This window comes from Varanus komodoensis, unplaced genomic scaffold (genome assembly GCF_004798865.1).
Source record: "Varanus komodoensis strain SLA01 unplaced genomic scaffold, ASM479886v1 scaffold1, whole genome shotgun sequence".
Lineage (NCBI taxonomy): Eukaryota > Metazoa > Chordata > Lepidosauria > Squamata > Varanidae > Varanus > Varanus komodoensis.
Window position 1 is genome coordinate 6,059,758 of NW_025335268.1, and position 27,473 is coordinate 6,087,230.

A 27,473-nucleotide genomic window follows, 5' to 3' on the forward strand; every position below is an offset into this window, starting at 1 on the left:
AATATAGCACTTATGTGGCTTGCTAAGGTACAAAAGTATCAAAATAACAGTTCACACAGTAACCAGAGCTTTCATACATCCAAATAGCCTGTTAGCAGCTGCTGTAATAGAACAAGTTTATGAATAGACTTATTTTTGTAAATATAATATTGTTTTCTCATTCTAGATCAAATGTTATCTAGTTTGGACCCAGCATACACAACTAAGTGGCGAAAATATCTTCAGCTAAAGTCATGTTTCTATATGGCCTATGTGAGTATTCTGTTTGTGTTTCTAAATACTTCCAGAAATTGTCAAAAGACTATTCATGTGTGCATAAAATTATAATCAATGGTTTAGGATCTATTTAAAGCAGTTCTTTTCAGGAAACTTATATTTTCCGGAGGGGAATAAACTCAGGCCCAGGATCCAAACCCAGCTGGCCAGGGACCCAGTCCAGCCCTCTGGGGTTCCCCAAATGGCCATGCCCCATTTCCCCCAAATGCCAACTGTTTGGTGGTTTTCCAGCCTCTGTAACTTTTCCCCCCTTTCTGAATCATTGAAATGCCATTCCTAAGGCTTAGTTGCTGGCAGAAAGAACATTTGGCTACAATATACAGCCACCCAGAGAGTTGTCTTGATTAAGGGGTGGTATAGAAATAAAATAAATAAACGGGTAGTTTTGGCCCTACCCCCTTTTTTGCATCCCGGACCCATAATTGATATGTGCTCCTCTGAGAACTTTTGCAGAATGGAAGCTGTTGCTTGGGCTGAAAGAAGTCATGTACTCCATGTTCAACGTTTAAGAACTTCTAGTCCAATATAGCAGGCTGGGGCTCCAGTGCCTGCTCTCCACCAATGGAATGTAAACGTCTGATGAAAAGTATTTCCCTTTCCCTCATGCACTGCCTCCTAGTATGCTCTGGAGGGCTGGTTGATCATCTGGGGTAAATTCAGGGAGCTGCAGTGGGTGCCGGGGGGACCCAAAGAGAAGCGCCACTACATAAATGTCAGCCCGTTTTCTCAGTACAGGGTTTAATCCAACATTCCCACAGCGGCCAATCTTCTGGTCTGTTTAATACATGAAAACTTCCAGTGTACTGACAAAAAAGTGTACTGTCTCAAATGAGGATGCATGGGAATCATTCCCATACACATCTTTTTCCTCTCTTGACTGGGATAGTTGGGAGTTTAGAGGGCAGGCACCTTCTCTTTCTGATGTACTGTGCTGAGCTGCCACATTCCTGTTAATCACCTTTCAACTACTCTGCATATTTCTCTTCATATATGCTGGTAGCAGTGCTAAGTTTCAAATTGAACACCCTTGCTTGACCCTTAACACTACCAAAGCAGTGGGATAGCTTGCTACCTTGTTCCTTCCCAGGTCAGGGTGCTCCCTCTCCTCCATCCACTGAAGCAAGAGCAAGCTTAATGTTGCTTCAAAGCATGTGGAAAGCATTTGACAAGCACTTTCTCCCCCCAGGCCTACTGCTACCATGGTCAGACACTCCTGGCCAGTGATAAATGTGGAGAATCTATTAGATCTCTACAAGAAGCTGAGAAATGTAAGTACAGTAGTTTGATCCTTTCCATTTCCTGTCTTCTAGGGGGAAAATGGATTTCTTACATGTCAGTTTCATTCATGTAAACATCTGATGATTATAAGTGTAGACAATCCAAGTGTAACTTTCAATTAGCTTCTGAGATGGGTGAAAATGTATTTTTCTTACCTGAACAGGTGTGCCTGTGATTCACCTGATCAAGAGGAAAAACAGTAGCTTTATGGATAGACTACACTCAGCAACTTTGCTAGCATATTTATAAATGCCAGCTGAGTAGGCTCTGCCCATATAGTCAAGTTTCTATCCCTTGCTTGAACAGATACACATGTTCAGGTAAGGGAAACAAGCTAGTTGGATGGAGCAGAAATAATTCACTCATTTCAGAGACAGATTAATTGTTACCCTTTGCTTCTCTATCTATGTGTGTCTGTTGCTTTTGTTGTGTTTCTGCCATGTGGACCACAAACAAGCAATGAAAAGCAGTACTTATTTTGTTACTACAATAATTAAAACAAGTAAATAAGGAGCATGGTTTCACTCATTGCTTTCTTGTACAGTTTATGCCAAGGCTGAAGCATTGTGCAAAGAGTATGGTGAAACCAAAGGGCCTGGGACAACAGCTAAGCCTTCCAGCCACCTTTTCTTTAGGAAGTTGGGAACTCTGGTGAAAAATACCTTAGAAAAATCCCAGCGAGAGAATGGATTCATGTAAGTATATTTGGGGCACAATTCTGTGTGCATTTAGGCAGAAAAAATGCTAACGTTCCTAGCATTCCTCAGTCAACATGTTTAGACAGAAAAATCCTTTAATGCTCTACATTTGTAGGATTATGCTCTTAGTGTCTTAATACTTTTCTAAGTATTGATGATTTCTGTTTTTGAAGTATGATAATGGCCAAATTCTAAACTGATTTACTAAGTAGGTCTTGCTGGGTCCAATGGATATTACCTCCTAGTGAAAGCTCTGAGTGAGCATATATCCACCGCCAAGTACTCTTTCTGTCTAACAGTGTAATTATGATGTCACAGGCCCATAGAAGAACATACTCACTCCTACCTCTTTCCTGGTTAGTGAGAAGCTTCAAGAGCAAACACTTCATCCATTTCTTAGCTGCCACAGTAAGCAGCTGGAATAAGGGTGGTGAAGCATTAATTCCTGACTACTTTCAGGTTGTGCTGCTGTGAAGATTACTTTAAATACAGGGCAGGCTAAGAGGGATAGAGGGTTAGCTGGATGACCCTTCCAGTTCTGTGACTGTCAACTGGCATTCTGCTCAATTCCTGCATGGAGAAAGAGGGAGATCTATGAAGCAGCCTGGATGGGTTCTTCCTCTGACACACTGGAGCAGGCCTTGTGGCAGGGAGTGTGCAGTGATGGAGAATTTGAAGCTGGTGGGTGGGTAAAGCATTGCTTTTGAATGGGGCAGGGAAGAGAGAGACCGAGAGAGAATCATGGGTTTGACACTTTTTTTGCCATTCCGAATATTCTAGCCAACCAGCCCCAAAGTATTGGACACCCCATGCATGTCTTGTTTTTAAAGCAAATCTAACAATTATTAAACTGCATATAAGAATCTAGTCCAAATATGAATCGATACCCTTGTGCACTGTCTTCTGGTACGTGAGCTTTTTCTGATAGAATCGGAGAATCCTGGCTTGCCACAGGAAACCTCTTTCCTGACTGGAGTCTATATATTTTGCTTGTTATGTTCATTTGTAGGCTCATCGCTAAATACTGTTGTCAGGTGACTTGAGTTTACTGGAAATCTAAAACCAGAAAGCTGCATTTTTTGAAGTTGGATGCCAACAGAATGCACACTAGAAACCAGAGAAGTTGATTGATTATAATATAGAATTTGATTATTCAACTTATTTCTGTGTCATGCAAAGGATAGGCCATGGTGTGTGGTGACTGTTTCCCACTTTTGAGTGAGAGTAGATGTTAAGAAAGGGCATTCAGTTTGGCATAAATCTTCTCTCTCGTTTTTGGAGGGCGTACCAGTGGGAGGCATATAAGCCAGTGATCTTTTTAAAATTAAAGCTGTATATTCAGTGAGCTGAACATTGTAAATGTATCAGTTTGGGTTGGATCCAGTTTTCAACCTGCTCCGAGGAGTCCTCTCTTCTTACATTCTCATGCTATCCACTTGGAGCAATCCAGCCAGAGGAAAGGAAAGACAGGCAATCTTTGCTAGTCTCTATCACTCCACTGCAGCCCCCCAGAACCCCCTTCCATGATGTTGCAGAACATCTCTCAATCCATCCATGGTGCCCACTTGCATGGCCTTGCATTCTTGTATTTTTATTTGTTATAACCATCCAGGCACTGCAATTTTCTCTCTTTGGTCTTATTTGCTGTTTCTAAACAAGCAGTGCTTTGCCCAGTAACTGTTAGCCCTTGCTAATGTCGTACAGGATGAGCAAAATTATCAAATAATGTGAGGACAGTGCAACATTTTCTAAAAATAACAAAATATTAAATGGAATTTAAAACAATAATATGAAGTCAGATATAGGCTGTCTCTGAGGATGGGGATAAGTCAATTTTCAGCAGTTCTTCCCACAGGACTCTATGATCTACATGCACGCACACACGCAGCCTGAGAGCTGGCAGTGAGAGCTTTGGGGGAAAGGGAATTGGCAAACTTTGCTTTTGCTCAATCTCAGTTTTTCACAGATGAACAAGCATGAATTCAAGCCAGACACTGTTGAATATATTTGCTCCTAGGTAATGTTAATATCATTTTAGTATAAATTAACATGTTTCAGTTGTAATATTAGCCAAGTAGTATGCATTATTGTCTAGGGAATGTGATTTAAATCAGCCATTTTCTTAGTAATTTATGAAGGGTATAAATTGCCTAGATTCCCATTTACTCTACAAGTATTCCCCAGTACTTCAACCAAGCGCCATCCGGATGCTTTGGACTACAGTTTCCATCATCTCTGACTATTGGCCATGCTGGCTAGGTTTGAATTGTAGTCTAAAACATCTGGATGATACTAGGTTCAGGAAGGCTGTTATAGTAGATCCTTGAAATTTTCAACTAAGTACCTTCATGGCTATGGACAAAGCCAGAAGATGGTATTGGTATTGGGGGAACAGGTGCTTTGGCTGAACTCCATTGCCTTGTGTTGGCATAAATGTCTTGGTCATATACTAGGGCTGAAGATGTATCTGCCTAGCTAGAAACTACCTGGCCAGGAAGGATCGGTTTGTGGAGGGCCGCTGTTTTGTTGCTTCTGTCTCTGAAGGGCAACCTCGGGTGGGAGTGGTCTTCTAACATCTTCTCAGTCTTGAACCTGGATTGCTGATCCCAGCTGCTTCTCAGCCCTACAGTTCTACTCCGTCTGGTTTTCTTGTTAGTCTGAAGAACCTAATGCATGTCTGTAGTCCTCTTCCCCAATGAGGAGGTATGATGTGACACACTATTTAGCACTGGAATAGTGTAATATAATCAAAATAGTACTATTCACACCAATCTATTGAGTTGATGCTAATTGAAAGATAAGTTATATCATGAAAGGAGATGTGCACAGATATAGGCAGTAAAAACAAAAACTGCATGTGGCCCTAAAACATAAAAACAAATTAAAAATGCAGTTTAAAGCATAGCAATAAAAAGCAGCTGATCAGGTAAACCCCCTTCAGCAACAAAGTGGTCAGTATGCCAACATGCGGAAGGCTTAGCGAAATAAAAACTTCTCTCACGGCCAGCAGGACGACAACCAGGAGGGGGGCAACCTCATCTACCTTGGCAGGGAGCTCTAGAGTCTGGAAATGCCATGAAAAAGGCTTGGTGTCTCCTGCAGACAAAGCTCTGGTGGTGGTTGACAAATATTAAAATAGTAAAGCCTATGGAGGCTTGTATGGGAAAATGCAGATTTCCAAACAGTCTGATCCCAAATTGTATAAGGCTTCGTTCATGAACAGCACTGTCCAGAAGTAGTTGTGTGTCTTCTGTAAGTGGACCTGGTCAGCAATGTGACCATGGTATTCTGGGCCAGCTGCAATTTCAAGCACTTATCATGTAGAACATGTCACAGTCGTCCAAATGGAATACGTACATTTGAACAGCAACATAATGTAATGTGTTTGGCCCCTGCCATTTTTATGAAACTACTGTGCAAATTGTGAACAGCATGTCGTTAAATCATGCACACCCCCTGTGGCTTTATTTTTTTAACAAGAAGAACAAGGAAAGCTAATACTTAATTTTTTTCCCTTTAGTTACTTTCAGAAGATTCCCCCAGAGGCTCCTCAGCTGGAGCTGAAGGCAGATTTTGGTCTGGTTGAACCTATTTCTTTTGAGTTCCCTGCTGTGCACGCACAGTGGACCCCGGAATCGCTTGCTGCATTTGATCTTACTAAAAGGCCAAAGGAGGACAGTGTAAGGCTAATAATTCTTTTTGCTTTTTCCATCAGTGCTGTCTGTGATCTCCTACTTCAGCATCAGCATTCACACTCATGCTCTTTTGCACTCATTTACATCACCATTACTTCTCTACCAAGCAAGAAGAGGGAGAGAATATAGTTTTGTGAAGGCTTTGTGTGCATGTTTATTGGGTAATTTTGCCTTCTGTCAAGGTCCCCTTGTTGTCATTATCACATGTAAATCCCACCTTTTTTCCTCTTGAGGGAGAACCCAAGGTGACTTCCATAGTGCCATTTTATTTTCACAACAGCAGCTTTGTGAGGCAGGTTGGGCTGAGAGTTGGTGTCTGGCCCGAAGTCATCTACTGAGCTCCCTGGCCAAGCGGGGACTAGAATGCAGATCCCCGAGTCCCCCGTCCCACAGTGACTGCCCCCCATTCCGGAATGACAGGAGGGGCTGTTCTGCACTGCAAAGCTTTTAAAAGATCCCCTTTACCATTATCCCTTTTATGTTTAGCCATAGTTTTATAATAGCAAAAGTGCTGTTTTATTGATCTTGCAAGCAAAAGCTCAAGTTACAGTTAGTCTTGATTCTGAAAGCCATATTGCTGGAAACTGTAAAATTACTCAGTAACATTTTTTTTTTACTTTCATTTGCAGCCTAAACCAAAAGCAGAAGAAGAAGTGAAACCTCTGAAAGAGCCAGACATAAAGCCTCAAAAAGACACCGGGTGCCAGATCTCTTAAACTCCACAAGTGCTTTGAAGTACCCTTTGTGTGCTACATTTTGTGAACTCTGGGATTTTTTTTGTATCCCATTTGCTGGCTCTTCTGGACTTCTTCATCCTAAAAATGAATTCAGTGCTTTTCATCTTTTATAAATACCTATCTTTGACTGAGTTTGTTGCTACAGAGATTGAAATTGAAAAAAATGTTAGGATCTCAGTGTAGGACGTGACCATTTAGGTTAATAGGCAACTGATTATGAAATAAATTCTAATGATCTAGAAGGGTTGAGACACAGGCAGTTCGGAGGCAGGGGCAAACATGAACAAGATAAATTTTGTTGAGATTTCTTAAGATGCTGTGTCAACCAAGTTGGTTGAAAAGAAGGCAAAGCTACAAGAAGGATTGGGTATTAACATCACATTTTAAGAGCAAGGGAATTACTTTGAGTTCATGAGAACTTAACAGGGTTATCAAACTATTAAACCACCTAGCAAAATAGTAGGAAAATATATACCTTGCACAGGAGATCAAAGGTTCCAACTAGTGCAATTTTATCCCAGCAGGAGTACAACTGATGCTGTCTTTGCACTTAAAATACTCTAAGGGAAATAGAAGTGAAAGGTGGATTTAGATAGTGTTTGTCCTTGATGTCTTTTCCCAAAACCAGAAAGTATTATGAAAGAGATGATAGAACTATTCAGCCATTGAACCAGAAGAGTCCAATAGAAAATAAAGCATCTATGGAAGGACCAATTCCTAACTGAACTTATCAAAGAGCTATCATCAGTAAGTGTTACATTGTTCTGCTGTATGAAGAGCTCTTACTCCAGGGGCTAGAAAATAATGCCCCTTGTCAGAGATCCACAGATAATCACTGCACTGTCTAAAGAGGAATTGAAGGGAGATTTAAATTGGTAGCCATGGGTAAAGGAGCATATTGGACTAAGGAACAATATAGATTAATATGATTTGTGAGAAGGCTGAGAAAGAAAGAAATGGATAGGTGGTACCATTGGGAATAGAGGCTAAAAGACATGCAAAAGGTTTTCTTAAATTGAGAAAAACAATGAAGGAAAAAGAGGAGGTGTTAGGAGATTGGAAAGACTCAAGACTGTAACATATCGACTTCTAGAAAAGCAAGAACAAAACATGTCAAAGAGGTAGTGAGGGATGTTAGTGGAGCTTCAGCGATATAGTATGACCTGCATTGAAGCCATTCGGAGAACTGGTGGGTGATGGATATGCTGGCAACCCTCCAAAAATCGAGAATAACATCTCAGACACTAGAAATGCTGGCTCTTCAGAGAAAAACAGGGATTGAAAGTAATTTTGCTGCAATTGGTCATGCTTGCTGGGCCAGGCCTTTTTTCGTTAGAATTTGAGAGATTCATAACAAAGGATTTCAAGGATTTAGTTTCCATGTGCAGAGTAGCAAGAACTGATGTGGGCTCCTTAAGAGGCATTTTCCTTTTGCAGCTAAAAAAATGTACAGATCAAATGTCTAAACAATTGAAATGGAAGCGTGCAAGGTAATAGGGGGAGCTGGGTTGCTTTCCTTCCTTCTATGTTTAAAAAATAATGGTAGATAGATCTAGCAGAACATCAAAACAAATCATTTTAAAAACCTCAAGTGAATTCTGTTTTGATAGAGCTTCAGTTTGAAAATAGAATGTCCTGTTACAAGAACTACAGTTAGCATATGCCTGGGATAATGGACACTCCAGTTTGTCTGTTTATAAACTGAATTTATATAAACTTGTGGCATCTTATATTCTTAATTTCTTGGCTCATTTCTCAGACCTGCATTTAGGTTTGAGTATGGGTGAGATTATTTAATGCAGTATGTTACTGGCTTAGCAAGACTTGGAATTGCTTACCAAGGCCAAAAAACTAGAACCAAAATGTTCAGTTATTAAAATGTGATGTGTGTCTGCTATGCTAATGCAGCTCAACCCTCTTGTGTCCTTCAAAATTTAAAATGAGCAAATTGTTTTGGAGCTCTTCCTGCTGCCTCACACCAAACCTGATAAAAGAATACTGGCAGCTTATTTGAATGTATGTATGGAAACCTGTATGAAAGTCTCCATGTAGGTTAAGTCTTACTGGGTATGTGTGTCACGTTCTGGAGGATGTTCACTCAGTGACCAACCGTGATCAGATAACTGCAGTGGCTTCACAAACCTTAGAATGTATCATAAGGAATTGTAGTTATGTTCATATTAGAGGTCGTAGTTAGTAACATTAAATTATTAACAAGTTTGCCCACTAAGCAATGAATCTGTTAATAAATTGTGCCATGAATAAACAGTTACCAGTGAACAGTCTATCCACAGACTTAGCAAACAAATCAGTTGCACAGTCCAATCCTGTCTGTATGTATTTAGAAGTAAGCATATACTGATTTAAAGGGGCTTTCTAAATAAGTATGGCCTTAGCATGCTTTCACTTACAAATTCATACTTCTAGTGCCCTTATTTATTCCAGTATCGGTGGTTGAGATGAAGGGGGTGTAGCCATCTGGGAAACACCAGAGAGCTGAAAATGGCCCACAGCACCAATTTTACACAGAGTGCTAATTTTGTGTCAGTTGCCAGTGAGGCAGAACATTAATTAACTCAGCTGCAACGTCAGGGCCCTCTCAAATTAATCAATTTTTGAGGATTTTAGAAAGTAACCTTGAAAGTAAGAACATGCCACTTCTTTTTGTATAGGAAGATTTCCTAGCATGAGTCCGGTGAATGATTTGGGAGCCACAAATATTGCAGAGTCACTCAAGCAGCTGCAGGCCTGATCCATAGCTTGGATGGGGGCCATTTGAGGCTACAATAGGGGACATAGTTATAAAGTTTCCTAGTACATATGTTATTAGAATTTAGTATTGGTAACCCTTCATTTGACACACACAACCTGGAAAGCTCCTGCTTGTATAATCTTATGTATTTAGTATTAGGAGGATGTTCCTTTTTTAAGCCTTGCATTTACAGGGTGCAGATCAAGGTCTGTGTATACTATTATATCTTCCTTGTGAAATTTTAGATTTTTTTCCTGATCACTTTGCCATGCTTGGATGGCCTTTGAGCCTTACATAAAACAATGAGGAATAAATTAAAATGAATCAATACAGGGCTGCTTTTTGCCATTTTGACTCCTTTATAACGTTGTGAATATAATTTTAAGGAGAATAAGGCATGAACTTTCACATTCAAAGGGAGGGGTTATTAAAGTGTGCTTCCCTTTGGTAATTTTTTCTCTCCTGAAAAAACTCCATGAAATCCAGTGCCAGCCTTATGCAAACTTAATACTTCGTATATGCATCTTCCGTATGCTTGCACTATACCTTCCTAGGAGGGCTAGTTGAGGCTTGTGTCCAACAATGTACGAAGAAGTGATCTGTTAAGGTGAAAGCTGCACTTGTTGGTGTTCATTCCAGATGCTAGGCTGCTTTTCCTTGTGCTGCTGCTGTTTCAAAGTTTCTGAAACAAAATGACCTTGTTAGAGTACCAGGTATGTTGCTTGTGCTGTATAAACAATAAAATGACTTGCATGTTCACAGCACATAGGCTGTGAGTTTTATCCTTCAGTTTTCGCCCCTGGATGTCACCATCAGCCTGTATAGACACGTAGCTCCTCTGGTTTAGCTGTTTGGATGCTGCTGATCCACACAGGCTTGGATTGGGCCAGAGAGGGCAGCAAAAGGTTTGAGAGAACTTACACTGGAATGTCAAGTTCCAGTGAGCCACCTATATGTACATGCTGCCCGTTTGCCAAGGCAGTTTAAATGAGTTTGCCAGTTCATTTAAATGGCTTGAAAACCCACTGGTTAGTCCTACTCGTGATACACTTGTAATAAACACGGTATGTCCTTTTGAATGAGTTCACGTGAAACAGTTTTGCTGGAGATACACCATTCTAGACACTTAGCTTCCTTGTCCAGATATCTTTGATAAATCCATTTTTCCTGGGGGAAAAATGGCAAAACATGGGTTATATTAGCATGCATTGTTAAAATTCAAAAAGGTGTATTCTTTAATTGGCTTTACTGTGATTTCCCGTGCTTACAAATATACTCATTTATATATTAATTGTCTTAGTAACAGATCTAGGATGTAGGCTTAAATTTATCAACTGGGGGGAAAAGCACAATTTCTGAAGTTTTCGCATGCACTAGACTTACCCATTGAGGAAGTTTATACAGAGACAGTCCCAACTTTTCTTTTTTTCTGCTACTGATTTCTGCATGGTGGTGTCTGAATGATGGATCAAAGACCTAATTCTTGCAGCTGTCAAATCAAAAGTGGCATATGGAGACTCCCCCAGAATCTGGAATCATCCCAAACACCCACATCCAGGAATTGATGCCCTGATGACTTTGGTGGACGGCAGTATTCATTGGTAGATGACACAGCCGTGAGTTCCACCACCACAGCAGCACTGAGCACAGTATCACAATCCATTCCTTGAGTGCCAATGCTTGCAAGGTCTGAGATGCACTATGGGGCAGATAACTAGCAAAGCATGGTTTTTTTGGACCAGAGTACCTAAAGCACTGCACAGAATGGGCTTTATGGGTGAAGATAAATTACGGTTCCAGTAACTAGGATGAATCGGAGGGAACATGTCACCAAAAGTGGGTGGATTCAATAGGGGCACCTATCTATTGCACAAATGCAGTGCAGTTTGGCAGATGACATTGTCTGGGCTTGCATTATAGAACAAGCTACAGTGGGGGGTTTATTGTTGTTTACCATATGTGAACCCAGTTGCAGTCTTTCAGCATGATATGTTTGGTCTTTAGAAATTAGGTTCAAAACGATCAGTTCTATGGTTTCTGCTTACCATGATGGTTTCTTGTGACATCCAAACCCAGCATCATGGTTTCCATGGTTTAGGTTTTAGATATAAGCCACACAGGTGGATTCCAGAGGATGCCGTATTGGGGAATGGGTGCTTCCTGGAGCAGGGGCAATAATACGGGGAGGGGGGAAGGGAAAGGGGGGAATAAAATGCTGCAAGGGATTTCAGCAAGACAAAGGTTGGGGGATGATAGGAGGGGGTGTGGGTAAATATACCTCAATGTGGAGTAGAATCACACTGGAAAAGGGTGATTTCTATGAGGAGATTTATTCATTAAAAGGTAGTCTTAGCTGAGGGATCTGCAGAGGGGAAAAAGGAAAAAAGGAGAAGAACATGCCCAGGGAACTGCAAAAACCAATTAGGAAGAGGCAACTGATGTCAGCCAAGGAATGATGCAGCTTGGGAATGAATGACAGACATGCCAACAGTGGGAAGTTTGGAGAAGATGGAGACGACAGTAACATAGAAACTGTTGTGATGTGCAAACCCACTCATTGTGCTAAGGGACCATGCAACGTGTCAAATGACTGCAAAACTTTCTTTTTCTCTCTAACGTGCTGGATTTCTCCACTGGATAATTCTTTGTGGAAACGTTGCGGGGGCTGGGGGCAGAAAAAGGGTGACTTTAAGACACAGCTGAAGTTGCTCAGATAACAAGTTTCCTTGAGGTTTTCTGCAGATTGCACAGAACTGTCCCCATGGGCAAGAAAATATACTTTTCAAATAAGGTATAGTGGCAAAAATCCACAGGAAGAGGGAGAAGAGACTGCTGAGGAAAGCTGGAGGACACAAGGGGCAGCAATGTTGTCAGGTGGACATCAGGGAACCAAGATGGCTCAGCAGGAGTGGCAGTACTTCGGTCTGCTCTTGCCCCAAGATTTAGGGGCACTTTCCAACAACTCATGGTACAGCCAATCACCTGGGTTCTGATGATACAGTGACTCATTGTGGGTAGGTTAACCACTCCACAGAGTTGGGTTATCATGGTAGCTTGCGAGCCACCTTGTCGGAAGTGGTCTAGGTTTGGAGAATACAACAACCCACCACGGCTGGTTAGCCACAAGGGGTTGCCCTGATATGCAAACCCAGTGTCTACCTACTGCAACTCACTCTGGCTGCTTCAGTTAGTATGTTGGGTTAGCTGCCCTCAAGTAGAATGGAAATCACTGGTGGAAATAATTTTCTTTCCTACCAAATCTGCCTCTGGGAGAGCTCTTCCTATGTTGCTGGACTTAAGCACTGATAAGAACAGAGCTGGACAATTGGGTGGCCTTATTTTAATCCCTCACAATGGCCGAGTCTGGCACATCACGAGAAATGAACTCGTTCAGCAAGTTCCCACGTCCCAGTGGAAGCCAGGCAGGGAGCAGGACAAGTTTCAGTGAAGCCGGAGGGTGGTACTGTCAGGGTGCTTATTCCTCAGGGGTGCCCCATGCTAATGAAGTCCCCTGTGCACACGTGCCTTCCCCGTTCAAAATAGTTGGGGGGCATGTTCCAGGTCTTCACTCACTTCCAGATGGCTTCAATTCGTGCCATTCAAAACTGATGCTATGCTGATGCAGTTTGTACTTGAGAGTTTGTTCCACAGTCCAAAGTGTTATCTAATTTGAGGGGCAAGAGTGCAGAATCATTTCCACTTTATTTCATTTGCTGGATGCCAAATGAATGGGACCCATGAAACAGTTGCCACATTCTGGTGCAAGTCAGCCTGGGATTGGGAATCACATCCCTCTTTTTGCCATGGCACTGCTACGCAGTCAGAAAAACTGGCATACTTGTAGCCCACTTTTGTGAGTTAACATTATGGGGGCAAAGCATAAAGCACCTTGGAAAGTCAATGCGTTCTGCGGATGGAAAATAACATTCCAGAAGCCACAACACAAGACACGTAGCAATGCCCATGGAGCTTTTCTGCTCATTTCGAAACACAAACACCATCTTTCCTAGTTTGCTTATGGCTTATTCTCTATTATGCACACAACAAACACTTCTGATAACAAGCCATTATCTTCTTTTGAAACTTCGAGTCGGCTGGGAAGTTACACTCCTTTGCTGCCTCCTCTTTCAAACGTGGGCGTTCCTAACACGTGGCAGTTTCACAACGCAACCAGCAGGTGGCGTGGCAGCCCGGCTGCAGACAGTCTCTTTTCTACCAAGGTGGGGTGAATTGTTTTCTGCCTGGTTTAGCAATGTGGGGAAAGAGTGAGTATGACGTTTGGGGGCTGAACATTGCCCAATACAACATTTTGAAATGTCTGGAGGTGCCTCAGAAGGGGGAACTGCAAATGGCTCTCCAAAAGTAGAACATCTCGATTTTATAACAAAGAATTTACAGGTTTGTCCACACCCCAGCCGGCGTTCCTCACTATCAGGGACCTGTATTTTCCTCTGCCCTTTAGCTGCCTTTAGATCTGGTGCATAGCAAAAGGAAACAAAGCCCAGCCCACAATTCAAATACACTCAGCCCTTTTCAGGTAGCGTCTTAGTTCTGCTTTTCCTGACTGGCCTCTCCGTTTTGCACAGCTAACATTTTAAGAGATTTCTGCATAGGTCCTCTGTTATGTTTTCTTCGTTTCCTCCTTCCCGGGCAGCATATTAAGTAGGTCCTATTTCTGTGATGGAAGATAGCAGAGAGATTCTGAAGGTGAGTTACTGTTGTGTTTTTATAGATCTTTCTTATTCTGACAATAGATGTGTATCCTGATTTTATTTACACACACACACACACACACACACACACACACACACACGGTGGAGGCAGTGGAGTAAATCTGCTGCTGACTTTTGAAACTTTGGAATGCTGTTCAGAACTATGGCTGGGGGCTGCAAACCCCGATTTAAATATAAAAATTCAATGTCTTCTGTTCCTCGGGTGGCATTAGGGCATGGCCCACTTGTGCTGGAACCTCAAAACCCCGGAGGCTGCCTGCCCCACTACCTGTCTGGGGGCACTTGTGAAAATAAAGACACAGGAAGGACCCTTAGGATCCCTGTTGCATCGGATCTCCCTGGATTAGCTGGCTTTTGGCCCACATGTGATTCACTCTACCATCCTCAACCCCGCATCTTTCTGCCTGAGCCCCCCCCCACAATCAAATGCTCCCCTCTCCTCTCCTCCCCTCTCCTCTGACCACACATCCCTATTTACAAATAGGGGGTATCCTTAGGAAAGAGGGCTTTCCGAACACACACACAGACTTTAGAACAAGCCTTCTCAATCTTTTTTTTAATCTCATGGAACACCTTCATAAAAATTATTGTATGGGTAGGCCCTTATAAACACTCTGTGTGTGTGAGAGAGAGAGATATGTATGTAAACACATTATTTACATATGGACACACACCCACACACTCTTGTGGAACCCTAGGCCTCCCAGAAACCCTAGCTGAGAATTCTGCTTTAGTGGAAATTAACACACATTAGCATTTACAAATTTATGCTTGCTCCCCTGCCCATGGCCTCCAGATCTTCAGTACCTGGCATCATTCCTGCTTCAGTTTAAACCAAGTGAGAAGTGTTTTGAGAGGTCCATCATTACACAATGAAGTTGTTATTTAAGGGGATGCTCCTGTGGTCCCCGGGCAGCATCAAGGGAGCCATGGGATGGCTCAGATTCCACATCTGAGGTCCGAGACAGTGCTGTGGCCTCAGAGCTGGAAACGGGAGCTCTGCTCCCCTTCCCTGCCCCTTTGCAGCCGGTGTGGAAAAAGCCATGCTGCTTGCCCGCCAAGGTAGGAAAGCCACTTCGAAAAAGGGCTAAAGGGGGTGATGCGCAGGAGCGGAAGAGACTGTGGCGGCCGGGACAGAGAGTCAGTCAAATTCAGCCTCCTTCCCTTCACCACTGAAGACACCCTGTCTAGGTGGCCAAATCTGCCAACTAGCAAAAACGCAGAGTGGGAGGAATAGGGAGGGAATGGTTGTCTTTGCAGCTCCTGTTTGGCAGTGGATGAGAAGCGGCCTTCGGGTTTCAGGGCTCCTGCTCATCTCAATGGGGGGGGGGGGGTTGCACCCTCAAACAACCTTCCCCAACCCGGTGCCCTCCAGATATGTTGGAATGCAATTCCCCGCATCCCCAGCAAAGAAACCCTGATCTCCTTTAGTTGTCCCAAATAAGCTAGTGGAGGTTCAGGAGAGGTTGCATTTATTTATTGGGAGATTGTGACATGAGATGAAGGAACGCCAATTCTGCTTGCAAACAGGGTGCAAAGACCCTTGTCAAGCACGCTTTGTGGCAGCGGCAGATGGGGAATGTAGGCAGAGATCACCCATGGGTGCGCCTCACAGGTAGCCCCCGAGAGCCATGGGTGGCCTGTGAGTAGCCCACCCCTGCATCAGAGGGACCTCACTGGTTTTCATCTTATTCAAAACATGGTACAGGAGGAGAGCTTTATGAATATGCTGGACTGACTGAAAGACAAACAACTCCCAGAGCACATCAAGACAGAGCTTTCCCTAAAAGCAAAACTGAGGCGGACGTACTTTTGACACATCACGAGAAGGCAAGACTCCCTGCAGAAGACAATCATGTAGGGGAAAGTCAAGGGCAGAAGATGAAAGGGACGGCCAACTATGAGATGGGCTGAATCCATAAAGGGAGCTATAGCCTTGAGCTTGGAACTGCTCGATGGAGCTGTCATGGACAGGGCATTTTGGAGGGCTTCCATTCATAGGGCCGCCCTAGTCGGAGACGATTTGATAGCACGTAGCAACAACATGTTTAAAACTTAGGCCTGACCCCAGCTGACCCAGAGGTAGTGCTTCTAACTTAAGAAACTTTGAATAAAATCTTCAAAACTCCAATGATTGAAGAAATGAGTTAGATGAAGCTTTGCATCTCTCATTCTCCCTAAAGTGTTTCAGTTGAGTATTTTTTGACTACCTTTCAAGGCATCTGCTTCACCTGCTCAAGGCAGCACGCAATGACCCAATGCAGATAAACAAAACCAATGTGGTAATAAAAAGGGGTAAAAACAACCATAGCAGGCAACATTCTAAAAAACTACCAAACACCAGGATATAATAAAACTTGCAGCAGAGCACTGCAGCTGCAAGCAACCCAGTCCCATAATAATCTTTTTATTCTTTCTGATGCACAGGATGTAGAAGACCACAGCAAACAGCTGAGGGCTCAAAGGGGGAAGGAGAATAAGATTCCAAGAAGGATTATTTATTTTGCAAATGGCGAATCTATGGAAGAATACAGTACAGAGGAAGAAGATGCAGAGGAGAATAACCATAAGCCACTTTGTGACATGGTGAGATTATTACTTTTTTGGGGGGGCGGGGGGGGTAGACATTATCCCAGGCAGAACTTTGCACCATCTCAGGTCTGCTCTTTCCACAGCAGAAAATGATGCATGCTGGTACATTTGTTGGAAAATCCGGGGGGAAAATGATTTCAATAGAAAATACTAGTTTTGGTACAGTGGTGAACTGTCCCATTCCTTGGAGGGATGAACATTTACTGTCACACTGTGAATGGTATAGTGATGTCCATAGAAGAGTTTCTGTCTTTTCAATGCTGAAGCCTTTTGTCTTTGTTCCACAGGCTAACCTCTCCTGGGGGAGTTACCTGCGATTCTGGGTAGTTCGAATTGCAATGACAACTTTTTTTAGTGAGCTTATATTTTTTATCGTTTTGTCATGGCTGGTAGTTGGTTTGGTATGATTAGAACTATTACTGCATCATTTGTGATTCTGGAAAAACACACAGGCTGTTACTCTGTTGGGAAAGAAATTGGTTAAGGCTCTTCCTCTTGGGTAAGAAGCTCTTTTTGTCTTCTCTCAGCACTGGGGAAGGAAGTCTGTAGGTCATCAGAAAACAAGGCACAAGAGGCATGGAAAGATTCACAAGCTAACATGCCAAATTGCACTTTAGAGATGCTCCTGGAGCCTGTGTCCCAGTGCTGGACGGAGCAGAGGCAAAAGGGGTGGGGCAGAAGTACCAAAACTAATTGCATATTTTAGCCTCTTGCTCCCAATAAGAAAGGCTCAGGATGGGAAAAATTATTATTATAACATTCTCTTTATATTGTGTCTTTTTTGTCTGGTGAGGAACCCAACATGACCTGCATAGTCTTCCTCCACTCCATTTTATCCTCACAACAACCCTGTGAAATAGTCAGATTGCGAGCATTGACTGGCCCAAAGTCACCCAGCGAGCTTCATGGCTGAGCGGGACTAGAATCTGGATCTCCTGGGTCCCCAGTCCAGCACCCTAACCACCATGTCCCACTGGCAGGAATGCCTGGAAAACACGCTGGCTTGGGGAAATGGTTGGTGACTTGGGGAAAGGAGAAGGGGGCACAGCTATTTGGGGAATCAGGAACCTGGGTGCTCTGGATTTGGTTCCCAAGCCTAAGGTTTGGCACCCCGATTTAGGAGTATTGGAGGCACTGATCATTCCCCTTCCCCACATCTCCAGTAATTTACATGTCCTCTGAGCTTAACATTGTTGTTTTTCTTCCCTATTGTTACAGCTTGTGACTTCCTGGGAGGGAAACTGGCCACATTCTTTGGACTCAATGAACCTAAATATCAGTATGCAATCAATGAATACTACAGGATGCAGAAAAAGGTAAACACAGCATAGAAACCTTGTATTCACTGTCAGGGTGAGTGTGTTTCTTCGTGTTGCTTTTAAGACCTGGATGGAAATGTTCTTGTGTTGCACGGCACTGACGTCATGGGTACCACTTTCATCTTTTTGTCTTCGGAGTTTCTCACAGTATGTTTCCAAGCTCCCTTGGAAAACCATCAGGGGGCTTCATGGCCTATTGCCTATTGGCCTGCTGCAGGGCCACAGGGGCTCTTCTTCCCTTACCCGAAAAGCGACTTAAGAACGGGCTGGTGAGCTTGTGGCTCTCCAGACGCTGTTCAGCAGCCAACTCCCATCAGCCCCACCTAGCAGGGGCCGGGGGATGCGGGAAGCTGTGGCCAAATGTCCAGAGAGTGCCTGACGGCTGCTCCGGACATGGTGATCGTTTGAGCAGCCGAGTACAGGGATGGGCCAGATGGCCCTGGGTTCTTATTTCTAGATGTGTTTTGCCCCAAACACACCCATATTACACTCTCCTATCCCATTAGAAGATGCCAAATACGCCCTGAGATGATAGGAGAGAAAGGGATTAAGCGCTCCCCACTGCTTGCTGCATTGGAACTGTAGCTTCACAAGGCTGCTTTTCCATGCAGAATACCAAGCCCTCAGATTCCATTAGGCTCACTTGCATATTTTCTTTTCAATGATTTTGTTCGTTTTGCTGAAATTCACATTACAATGAATGAAAATGTAAGCTGCTATTATTATTATTTTCTACATTTATGTCCCTCCATTCTTCCTCTTGTGAGGAAGCCAAGGTGACTTAAATGTTCTGTTTTATCCTCACGATAACCACCCTGTGAGGTAGATTAACATGAGAGTAAGTGACTGGCTGAAAGTAAGTTATTAGTTAGTTATTTTCTGTGCCATCTAATAACCAACACTCTCTTGTTTGGATCCCCACCCTGGCGTCAGAAAAGAGCCCCCACCTCAGAGCTGGGAGCTGTGCCCTCACTCTACACTGGCATGGAACGCGCTGGCCTGGTTGCTTCTCCAGGGGCATTCAAGTGAGCGCAAGGAAGCAGTTTCAGGGCCACTCCAGGGGCAAGGGGAGCCCTCCACATATCACATCTTCTGGTGGTGCTTCAGCCTCCTTTCCTGTTCTTCCAAAGGCCCACAGAGAGATGGCCAAAGGCAGTCAGTCATCCGACCACCTTGTGGAGCTGCAGGCTCTTCTCTTGTTCTGTACAGGATACAGAATGCTCCTCATTCTCCGAGTTTGGAGGGTTCACCGGATTGTGTCCGAAGTGGCAGCTGCTAGTGCAGGTTCACCACTGGACCAGGTTCTCAAATGCCACTGCTGATGAGAGTCCTCGTTCAATATTTATTTGGCACTGGCATAATCTGTGGCTGGGGAGGGAGGGGGGCGTCCACAGCAATGAACGCCAGAAGGTAGCTATGCTGTGTGTGAAGAAATGCTTCCTTCTGCCTCTCCTTAATTCCCCATCAGTTTAACTGTGGGATAATCCCACATTCTGACAGTGTGAGAAATGGAGAACAGCTCTGTCTATCTACTCCAGATTTTATAAGCCACCGTCATGCAATTCTTATATTGTGTAATAGCCAACCTGTGAGAGAGAAGACATTTTTTTACTGCTTTTGTCAAACTGACCAGGAAATGGTTACAGACCAGTCATACCACCAAACTATTGCATAATTTTGGTTCATGGCCCAGAACAAAGATCTTGTTAAATTACCTCCGTGGAACAAGTTATGCATTTCTTGCTCTGGCAACTTTTCAGAGAATTCAGAGCAAAATAATTCCAACTTCTCAAGATGTTGAGAAACCTCTTACTGATTGCCATGTAAAATAAGTACCTGTTCAAGAGGAAGCTGTTCAAAGACAGGTTCTGGTGTTGTCCTAGAAGATGGGCAGCAACACCGCATCTGTGCATGAAATGCAAACAGCTTGGGAAGTGTGCAGGGTAAGAGAAACCTTTCCAGTTGTGAAATTCTGTGGAGATTGAGTGAACCAGATCCTTTGAAATCTGGTTACTTAGAAGCATTTTGAGATGTTAGCATTGCCCCCCCCCTTCCCCAAGCCCACCTCAAATTGGTATTAGTCATTTGAGAAGTTCCCACAATTGGGCTGTACCCACAGCCCATTTCTTGTACATAGTAGATCAGTAAAGGAGAACTATCTGTACCAGATGCAAACAGGCAAGACTGAATGTGCAGTTAGAAAACTCGACCTGGGAGTCCTCACCTTCCTGCTGCCCCTGTTCAGAAGCTGACCACTTGTTAGAAAGCGAGACTTGATCCTGATGCAAGGACTCTCTGCATGCAATGGAAACCACTGTTTGCATCCACGTGGACCAGCCCTGCTGGCACCCCCCTTGCAGCGCATTGCACGAGGATGAGAGCAAAGTCAAAGCGAGCCTCTTGGCTCTGCCACGTCTGTTGCATCCTTGAGGTTGTCCATGCAGGCCTCCATCTCTGTCCCTTGGAGGGCGAAAGGCAGCATCCGTGGGGAGCCTGTTCTGCTCCTCTAGGCTCTCCTCATAATCTTCCCAATGTTTACAGGTATTGAAGCTGCACATGGTAGGCATGTCGTGAATAGAGCCGGCTGGAGCCAGGGGTCAGACTAGATGTCCCCGGAGACCCCTTCCGACTCGCTCTGTTTCTGTGTTTTCATGTCTAAATGAAAAGAGCAAGCTCCCCCTTGAGGCAGCCATCCTTCTAACAGTACTGCCAACTCCTTGTTGCTGTTGTTTCTCAGGCATAAAGTGCTGGGGTCTTACTCAGGTGAGGATGTCCCTTCATTCTAGCCAAGCTGGATTTGGGGAAATCCAGAAAGTGACTTTCATGGTCCCTTCCTCTTTCTAGCACTCCCCCTCTTCAGTAGAGTCATGCCTGGGGGCTGGAGACCCTGGTGCATGGGTTATGGGGCTCCCCATCACCAACAATGGGATTCCATGACCTCTCATAGCCAACCCACTATGGCTGATTTATGGTGGTCCGCCCTCCCCCTCTTCTCCGGCTCTGGGTAGGTGGGGGCTTGGGTGGACAATAGAGAGAAGGTGAGAAGGTCAATTCATACCTTTGGTTCATACCTTTGAATCTTTTGCTCATGCTAAAAAAAGAAAAGATGGCACACTTATAATTGGTCAGCAAATAGTCACAAAAACGCAAGTTCTTAACTGATTTATTTATTTATTACCGGACTTCAGGTTTTCTCTGTGTGTGCACACAGATGCCAAAAAAAAGTGCATGAATGTTAATCTGCAAAATGACTTTCGATTTTCTGGCCTTCTAATTTATGAAACCAACCCCTGCTATTAAAAATAAATAAATCGAAAACCTTGTAGACAGCATTTGGGGGATGAACTGGATGCACATGAAGTCAATATATATTAGCTTTATGTGACTCACACAAGCCTTTAATGGCATTTAATTGCTTATATGGTTTATCTTTCCCCCTGAAACCAAATTCTTATTGGTTCCTTTTCTCCTTTTATCTGCTATTTTTGGAGGAGTTTAGAGTGCTTGGCATTTTTGTTCTAAATTCACATTGGCCATAAGGAGTGGTATAAATTTAGAAAATAAATAAATAATCCTAGGAACAGTTACGTGGGAGCAAATATCCCTGTATTCTGTGAGTCTTCTCTAAACCTGTGCAGCATGCACTGTAAGTTAGGGGAAATTATAGTTGGGAAGCACAATTTGAATTCTACCCAGAACTATCCAAACTCAGAGGATTCCAAACATCGTGCAGAGGGCAGAAGGATTCCAGGGGCCGAGGCCACTTCTGTGCTTCTCCTATCCTGCAAAAGCCTTAGACAGTTAAAATCAAATCAGATTTGAAAACAAATCCATGGTTTGCCCCAGAGAGGAGGCTGAAGTAGCACTAGGATACTGCGTGTGAGGGCACTGACGGTCTTCTCCCCACCGCACCTGCAGGATGCCACCGAAAGCCAGCCTTGTGCCCTCGGAGCCACAGTCAGTGCTGTTCTTTCCGAGCCATCAGGGATGGAGGAGGAGCAGCGTGCCAAGTTCAAAGCCCGGTGTGGGCCTGGGGGTGGCCGTAGTCTAGTGGCCATAGAAGTGCACTAAAAGGGTTCTAACAGCAGCAGCATTACATACAGCATCTCCAAGAGGATTTTATGCATCCAACAGGATACAGCTGCTTACTAGTATCCCCATATCCACGGGGTTGGGTTCCAAGCCCCCAGCGGATATCTGAAACTGTGGCTAATAGCAGACACGTAGGTACTGTACATGGTACATGGTACATGGACATATCTTTTATCGCAATTACATGGATAGAAGATTAGGTCTTATCATGCATCCTAGTAAGCGCAGCATACCATTTTTTCTTTCCCTATTAAATTGAGAATTTCTACTTAAAGGAAGCACTTTTTGACTTCTCTTGGGCGCTTTATAGCACTCTACAACTTCTCCTTCGGGTCGAGGTCAACCACAGTTAAGCCAAAATGCAGAAGCTGAGCCAGTGGGGATGGGTCCTGCTGTACTAGCATGTCTGCTAATGTGACCCGAGTGGAGATTGTGAGTAAACATCGACAACTACAGAGTATGTGTTAGGCTGAGCAATGTTGTCCACCGGCCAGTCAGCCGGCTGCGTAGTGCCTGTGCGGAGACAACGTGTGTATGAGCACCCAGGCCCTGCGCTGAACTCCGCTGTCAGGCCCTGGCTCCGCACACGGTTCTCCAGGCAACCCCCATGAACCCCCACATGCAACAGTTGACAGTGGCCATTTACGGCACCAGCAAGGCTGACCAGTAATGGTGTTTGCAAAGAAAAGCTTTCAAAAGGTAAGGAGAAACGTTTTCCCACTCTTTCATCCTGTTCCTTTATTGAGAGATGACCAGCGCTGGCTTGGTTTTGTACCATGTATCTTTCATGGTCTGGGATCTGTTTCAGGAAAATGAAAGCGACAGTGATGAAGATGGCGAAGAAATGCAGGAGATGGAGAGGGTTGCTGCATCCAATGAAAAGCAGAGCCTGGAGATACAGAGCCCAAGATATGGTTCCATTAACTGTGGCCACGCCTCAGTCCTTTCTCAGCCAAGCAAGGTTGCAGGTGTTAATTAATGGAGAGGGCCACTGATGGGTCCATTAGAAAATAAGACCAGCCCCACTGGATCAGCCCACTGGACAGTCCAATCCAACAAGTGGCCACTTTTGGAAGCAGAAGAGGAATGCACCCTCCTGTTTGTGCTCACCAGCAACTGATACTCAGAGGCCTACTGACCTTGATACTAGAGATGACATTTAGCCATTGTAACCTGTACTCATTGATATGGATCTAACCCCTTGTTAATCATGAACAACCCATGAAGAAAACCAATGGTTTGTTGTTCAGTTGTAAACTGTGGATTAGTTACCATGTGTTGTTATCTTGGCTGGTTTCAAGCAAGATAATGCATGCTCTAATGGCAACCCAGTGACAACACCAGTCAGCCTTTGACTGTGGTTCCCTGTGCTGTCTGAATGCAGTCGGTGTGATAGGTTCTTTTACCCACGATAAGCCATGGAGAAGGCAAATCTCCAACAGACAAGGAAATACACTAACTTTTTGTGGTGTTTTTTTAAAGCTTCCTTGAAATGTATCACGATTTAATTCTTTTTAGCTGTTGGTAATTTCTTCTGGCATGGATTAAGGCTGGTAAATGGAACACCTACAATCTGATGTCTGTAAGCCTGAATCTAGCAATGAGGTTGTTCTGGAAGTGGCCAGAATATTGGGAGATTGTTAACTTGTTCAGCATCAAGGTGAATCTTAGAGCTGGTGATGCTTCTAACTGAGTAGCAGAGTTTTACCAATGGTAACACTGGAGCAGAAGAATAACCGCCACCCCTAGTTCTGCTCTAATTCTTGCTAAAATAGATTAGGAACATGGGAAGCAATACGATTACCTCCTCCACCACTGAAGTATCCTTAAATTTTGCTGTCTTTAGGTGATTCAGAAATGTATAAAATGCATGAAATGTATAAAATAAGAAACACGTGTGTCCACCTTCTCTCCCTCAAACTGTTTGCTGAAGTGAGCCTATTCATATGAGGAGTATAGAGGGATGCATTTTAACCAGGGCTTGTCTCTTTACCTTTCACCACAAGATGGCGCTGTGTGACAAGCTCCAGTTTTGCCAGCCGTTAAAAATTGCCCAAGAGGTGATGGGGATTGTCATGTTCCTCTGCTAAGAACTGTGAGTGAGAGAGAGAATAGCTGGTTGTGTCTACATAAATGCTGCTTAATGGTGCCCCCTGTTTAGTAGATCTGTAACTGAGTATGATGCCATGATAATTCAATATGAAAATGGCTCTCTTGTTCTCTCTGGCCTGTGTGAATTATCAGTGCCCATGTGATTCCTTTGTGCTCTGCCTGGAGATGCTGCAAAACCAAGGTTGAATCCAATTAAATGGCTAATGTATGTGTTGCATTTCCACATTTCCACCAGCTCCTAAATGCCAGGAAGTTGAAGGTCCAGGCTGCACCCTTAACGGATTCATTGCATGTAATTTGCATATGTGCCCTGTCCTGGGGTGGACAAGCCAAGGCTCACGAGTTGCATGTGGCACTTTGAGTTTCTTTTGTGGCTCACCACTCACCTTGCATAGGTGCCCACGGGCTCCCGCTTGCCACTCTCAAAAACCTGACATTTACCATATGTGCCTCTGCCATTGAGCAAGTCTGGCCACCCCTGGAATGTGCTGTGGTTTGTTCCAGCTGCCTTGGAGCCGGATGGCTGTCAGTGGCCATGAGGGTGGACCTAAGGCCCAGATTGGTCTGGTTACTAGAACAGACGTGTGGAGTTTATGCACCTGGCCAAATAATCCTAGAGTGGAGAAAGGGTGAGGAAGGGACAGAGAGAGATGGGGAGGCTTGCTATTGGTTGCTGGGTTAGGTTTAGGCCCATCGGTGCCTTCCTCTGTCTTCAACCAAAGATGGAACCCTGTGAAAGAAGCCAGGTGGACTTTGGTAGTCGATCAAAGCCTCACGGAGAGGAAATGAGCTCTCTGCTTCTGTGACGCAGTGAGTGCCCTCTGGGCTGCACCATCTCCTGGAGTGTCTGAGGGTGACTTGGCGAGAGCCTCTCAGGGCTGATTTCTTTTCAGTGCAAAGCTATTATTTATACAATTGTTCTTTGGATGTCAAGGTGGAATGGAGGAATGGGTGTGCGGGTTAAGAGTGTGGGGTGGGGACTCAGGTGCTCTGGCTTCTAGCCCTCATTGGCCATGGAGCCAATTGGGTGACTTAGGGCCAATCACAGGCTCTCATCCCAACCTGTCTCACAGGGTTGTTGTTGTGGGGGAAGGATTGAGAACAGGAGCAGGAGAATGATGTAAGCCTCTTTGAGTTCCTTGGGGAAAAGTGGCATATAAATCTAATAAATAAACCTTCCTTGAAGCCACACCTAGAAATGGAGCCATTAAAGGAAAAAACTCAACAAAATTCAAACAGGAATTCCTCCATCTTTATCAGTATTGCCTGACCTGCTGCCCTCCAGTTATGTTAGAGGAAAACTCTTATCTTCCAGCTAGCATAGCCATTGGCTGGGGATGATGGGAGTAGCCCTAACATTAACATGTCTGGAGGACAGCAGGTTAGGGGGGATTTAGCTACAGGAACAGGATTAAATGTAAACTATAGAGGATTGAAAGAGTTATGCTGCAGTCTTGTACACAGTTACCTGGGGGTCAGAATGTGAGTTTTACCCCATATGGAGCAAGGAATGCCTGATGTTCTGCTAAAGTATGAAAGGAAGAGAAGAGGCAGGCAAGATCATATTGCAAATATATGTTGGCTATTGCAGTACATTATTGTTATTCACATATCTATACCACTATACCTGCAGGCTCCCTGGGTGCTTGACAAATTTAAAAGTCATATATACAATTCATAAATACTCATTTTAAATAAACAAGAAGACTGTAAAACAGTGCAACTGGATAATGACCGCAGCAGTTGTAATAATCCGATCAGTCTATGCTTTGTACAAAATGGTAAAGTCTGTGACTGCAAGCCTCATGAGACGTGATGGATGGTCCTGAAAGAAAAGGGTGTCTCAGGACTTGATTGTCTGATGTGAACATAACCTGGACTGTGGACAAGAAGCTACTGTAAGGACAGGAGATGGAGAAACAGAATTGTTTCCTATAGGCAAAGGCACCAGGTAAGGGTGCATTTTATCTTCCTATCTGCTCCATCTGTACACTGATAGTATAAGAAAAGCTGGATTAGAAGCAGAGAAAGCAGGAGTGAAAATTGGTAGAAGATAGTCATTAATATAAGATATGCAGAAGATACCTTATTAGGGCAGAAAGTAGCAATTTACTGGAACAGCTGGTGAATTTGCAAGAAGACAGAGCAAAAGGACTGCAGCTGAACATGAAGAAAATGAAAATCTGGCCTATAGAACTTCATGTTGAGAATGAAGGGACTGAAATTGGGAAAGACATTTCATACTTTGGCTCAATCATCAATGAAGGGAGACTATACCATTGTGGAAGACTAAGGGTTGGAAAGGAAGCAATGAGGGAACTGGACAAGATCATCAAGTGTAAGGAGATTTCGCTGGAGACCAAGGCCAAGATCACCCATATTATTTTATATTGCTGATCACTGTGTATGGGTATAAAAGCTGGACAGTGAAGAAAGCTGACGGGAAGAGAATCAGGGTGTTTGCAATGTGGTCCTGGCTTTGCAAATACTCTGGACCAACAGGAAGATGCACAAGTCCTACATCAAATCAACCCAGAACTTTCCCTGGAAGCAAAAGTGAGAAAACTGAGGCTGTCATACTTTGGACACATCAAGAGAAGGCAAGACTCACTGGAGAAGACAATCATGCTAGGAAAAGTTGAAGGCAAAGAAGAAGGCCAAATCTGAGATGGATTGACTCCATAAAGGAAGCCACAGCTTTGAGTTTACAAGAGCCGTGCAGAGCTGTTAAGGAAAGGTCATTCTGGAGGGATCACCTTTATAAGGTTGCCATTAGTTGGCAACAACCTGATGACACATAACAACAAAGGCTATATGAGAATTCCATTTTGAGGGCAAATTCTCAGTGAATTTTTCCTAGTTCACTCCGGGCAGATTATTTCCACCTTGCTGGCATTAATTCAGTGGGTAGCAAGGCAATATGCAGATTTTCCAGGTTTTCTAATGGTGCCAATCTGTGCAAACTGGATTTTTGTGGAGTGGGGAGAAACATCAACATTTGTGCAACCAAGGTCAGTCTTGTGCAAATGTCACAAGCCTTGGGCTATACTCCACTGTGGAGCACCGCAGAAGTATTTTTCCTTCTAGCATATACCCTTGGCAGTTTCATTGTCCACCTCATTGTAAAGTGAAGGGGGGTGTTGTGGGGGAGTAGTAACAAGTTCTTTAACAACTGTGGAATATGGTTGT

The 27,473-nt window shown here is 43.9% G+C and overlaps 2 protein-coding genes across 7 annotated transcripts in view; both read left to right on the forward strand.

Moving 5' to 3' along the window:
• The window catches only part of BROX (BRO1 domain and CAAX motif containing), a 28,288-nt gene extending 18,088 nt beyond the window's left edge, over positions 1-10,200 (forward strand). For 5 of the 6 annotated variants that reach the window (XM_044431518.1, XM_044431341.1, XM_044431433.1 and 2 more), the window contains 5 exons: positions 167-252; positions 1,463-1,544; positions 2,099-2,249; positions 5,773-5,932; positions 6,577-10,200. In XM_044431518.1, coding sequence (XP_044287453.1) covers positions 167-252; positions 1,463-1,544; positions 2,099-2,249; positions 5,773-5,932; positions 6,577-6,663 — 566 coding nt within the window. In that variant the 3' untranslated portion in view covers positions 6,664-10,200. The other variant, XM_044431766.1, reaches the window with a different exon arrangement.
• A 3,674-nt stretch (positions 10,201-13,874) lies between these two features.
• FAM177B (family with sequence similarity 177 member B) lies at positions 13,875-24,448 on the forward strand. The gene is made up of 5 exons (XM_044448177.1): positions 13,875-14,143; positions 16,597-16,755; positions 17,049-17,115; positions 17,980-18,077; positions 22,981-24,448. Exons 1-5 carry the CDS (start codon positions 14,117-14,119, stop codon positions 23,149-23,151), a joined length of 522 nt encoding a protein of 173 aa, XP_044304112.1. The 5' UTR covers positions 13,875-14,116; the 3' UTR covers positions 23,152-24,448.
• The last annotated feature ends 3,025 nt before the right edge of the window (positions 24,449-27,473 follow it).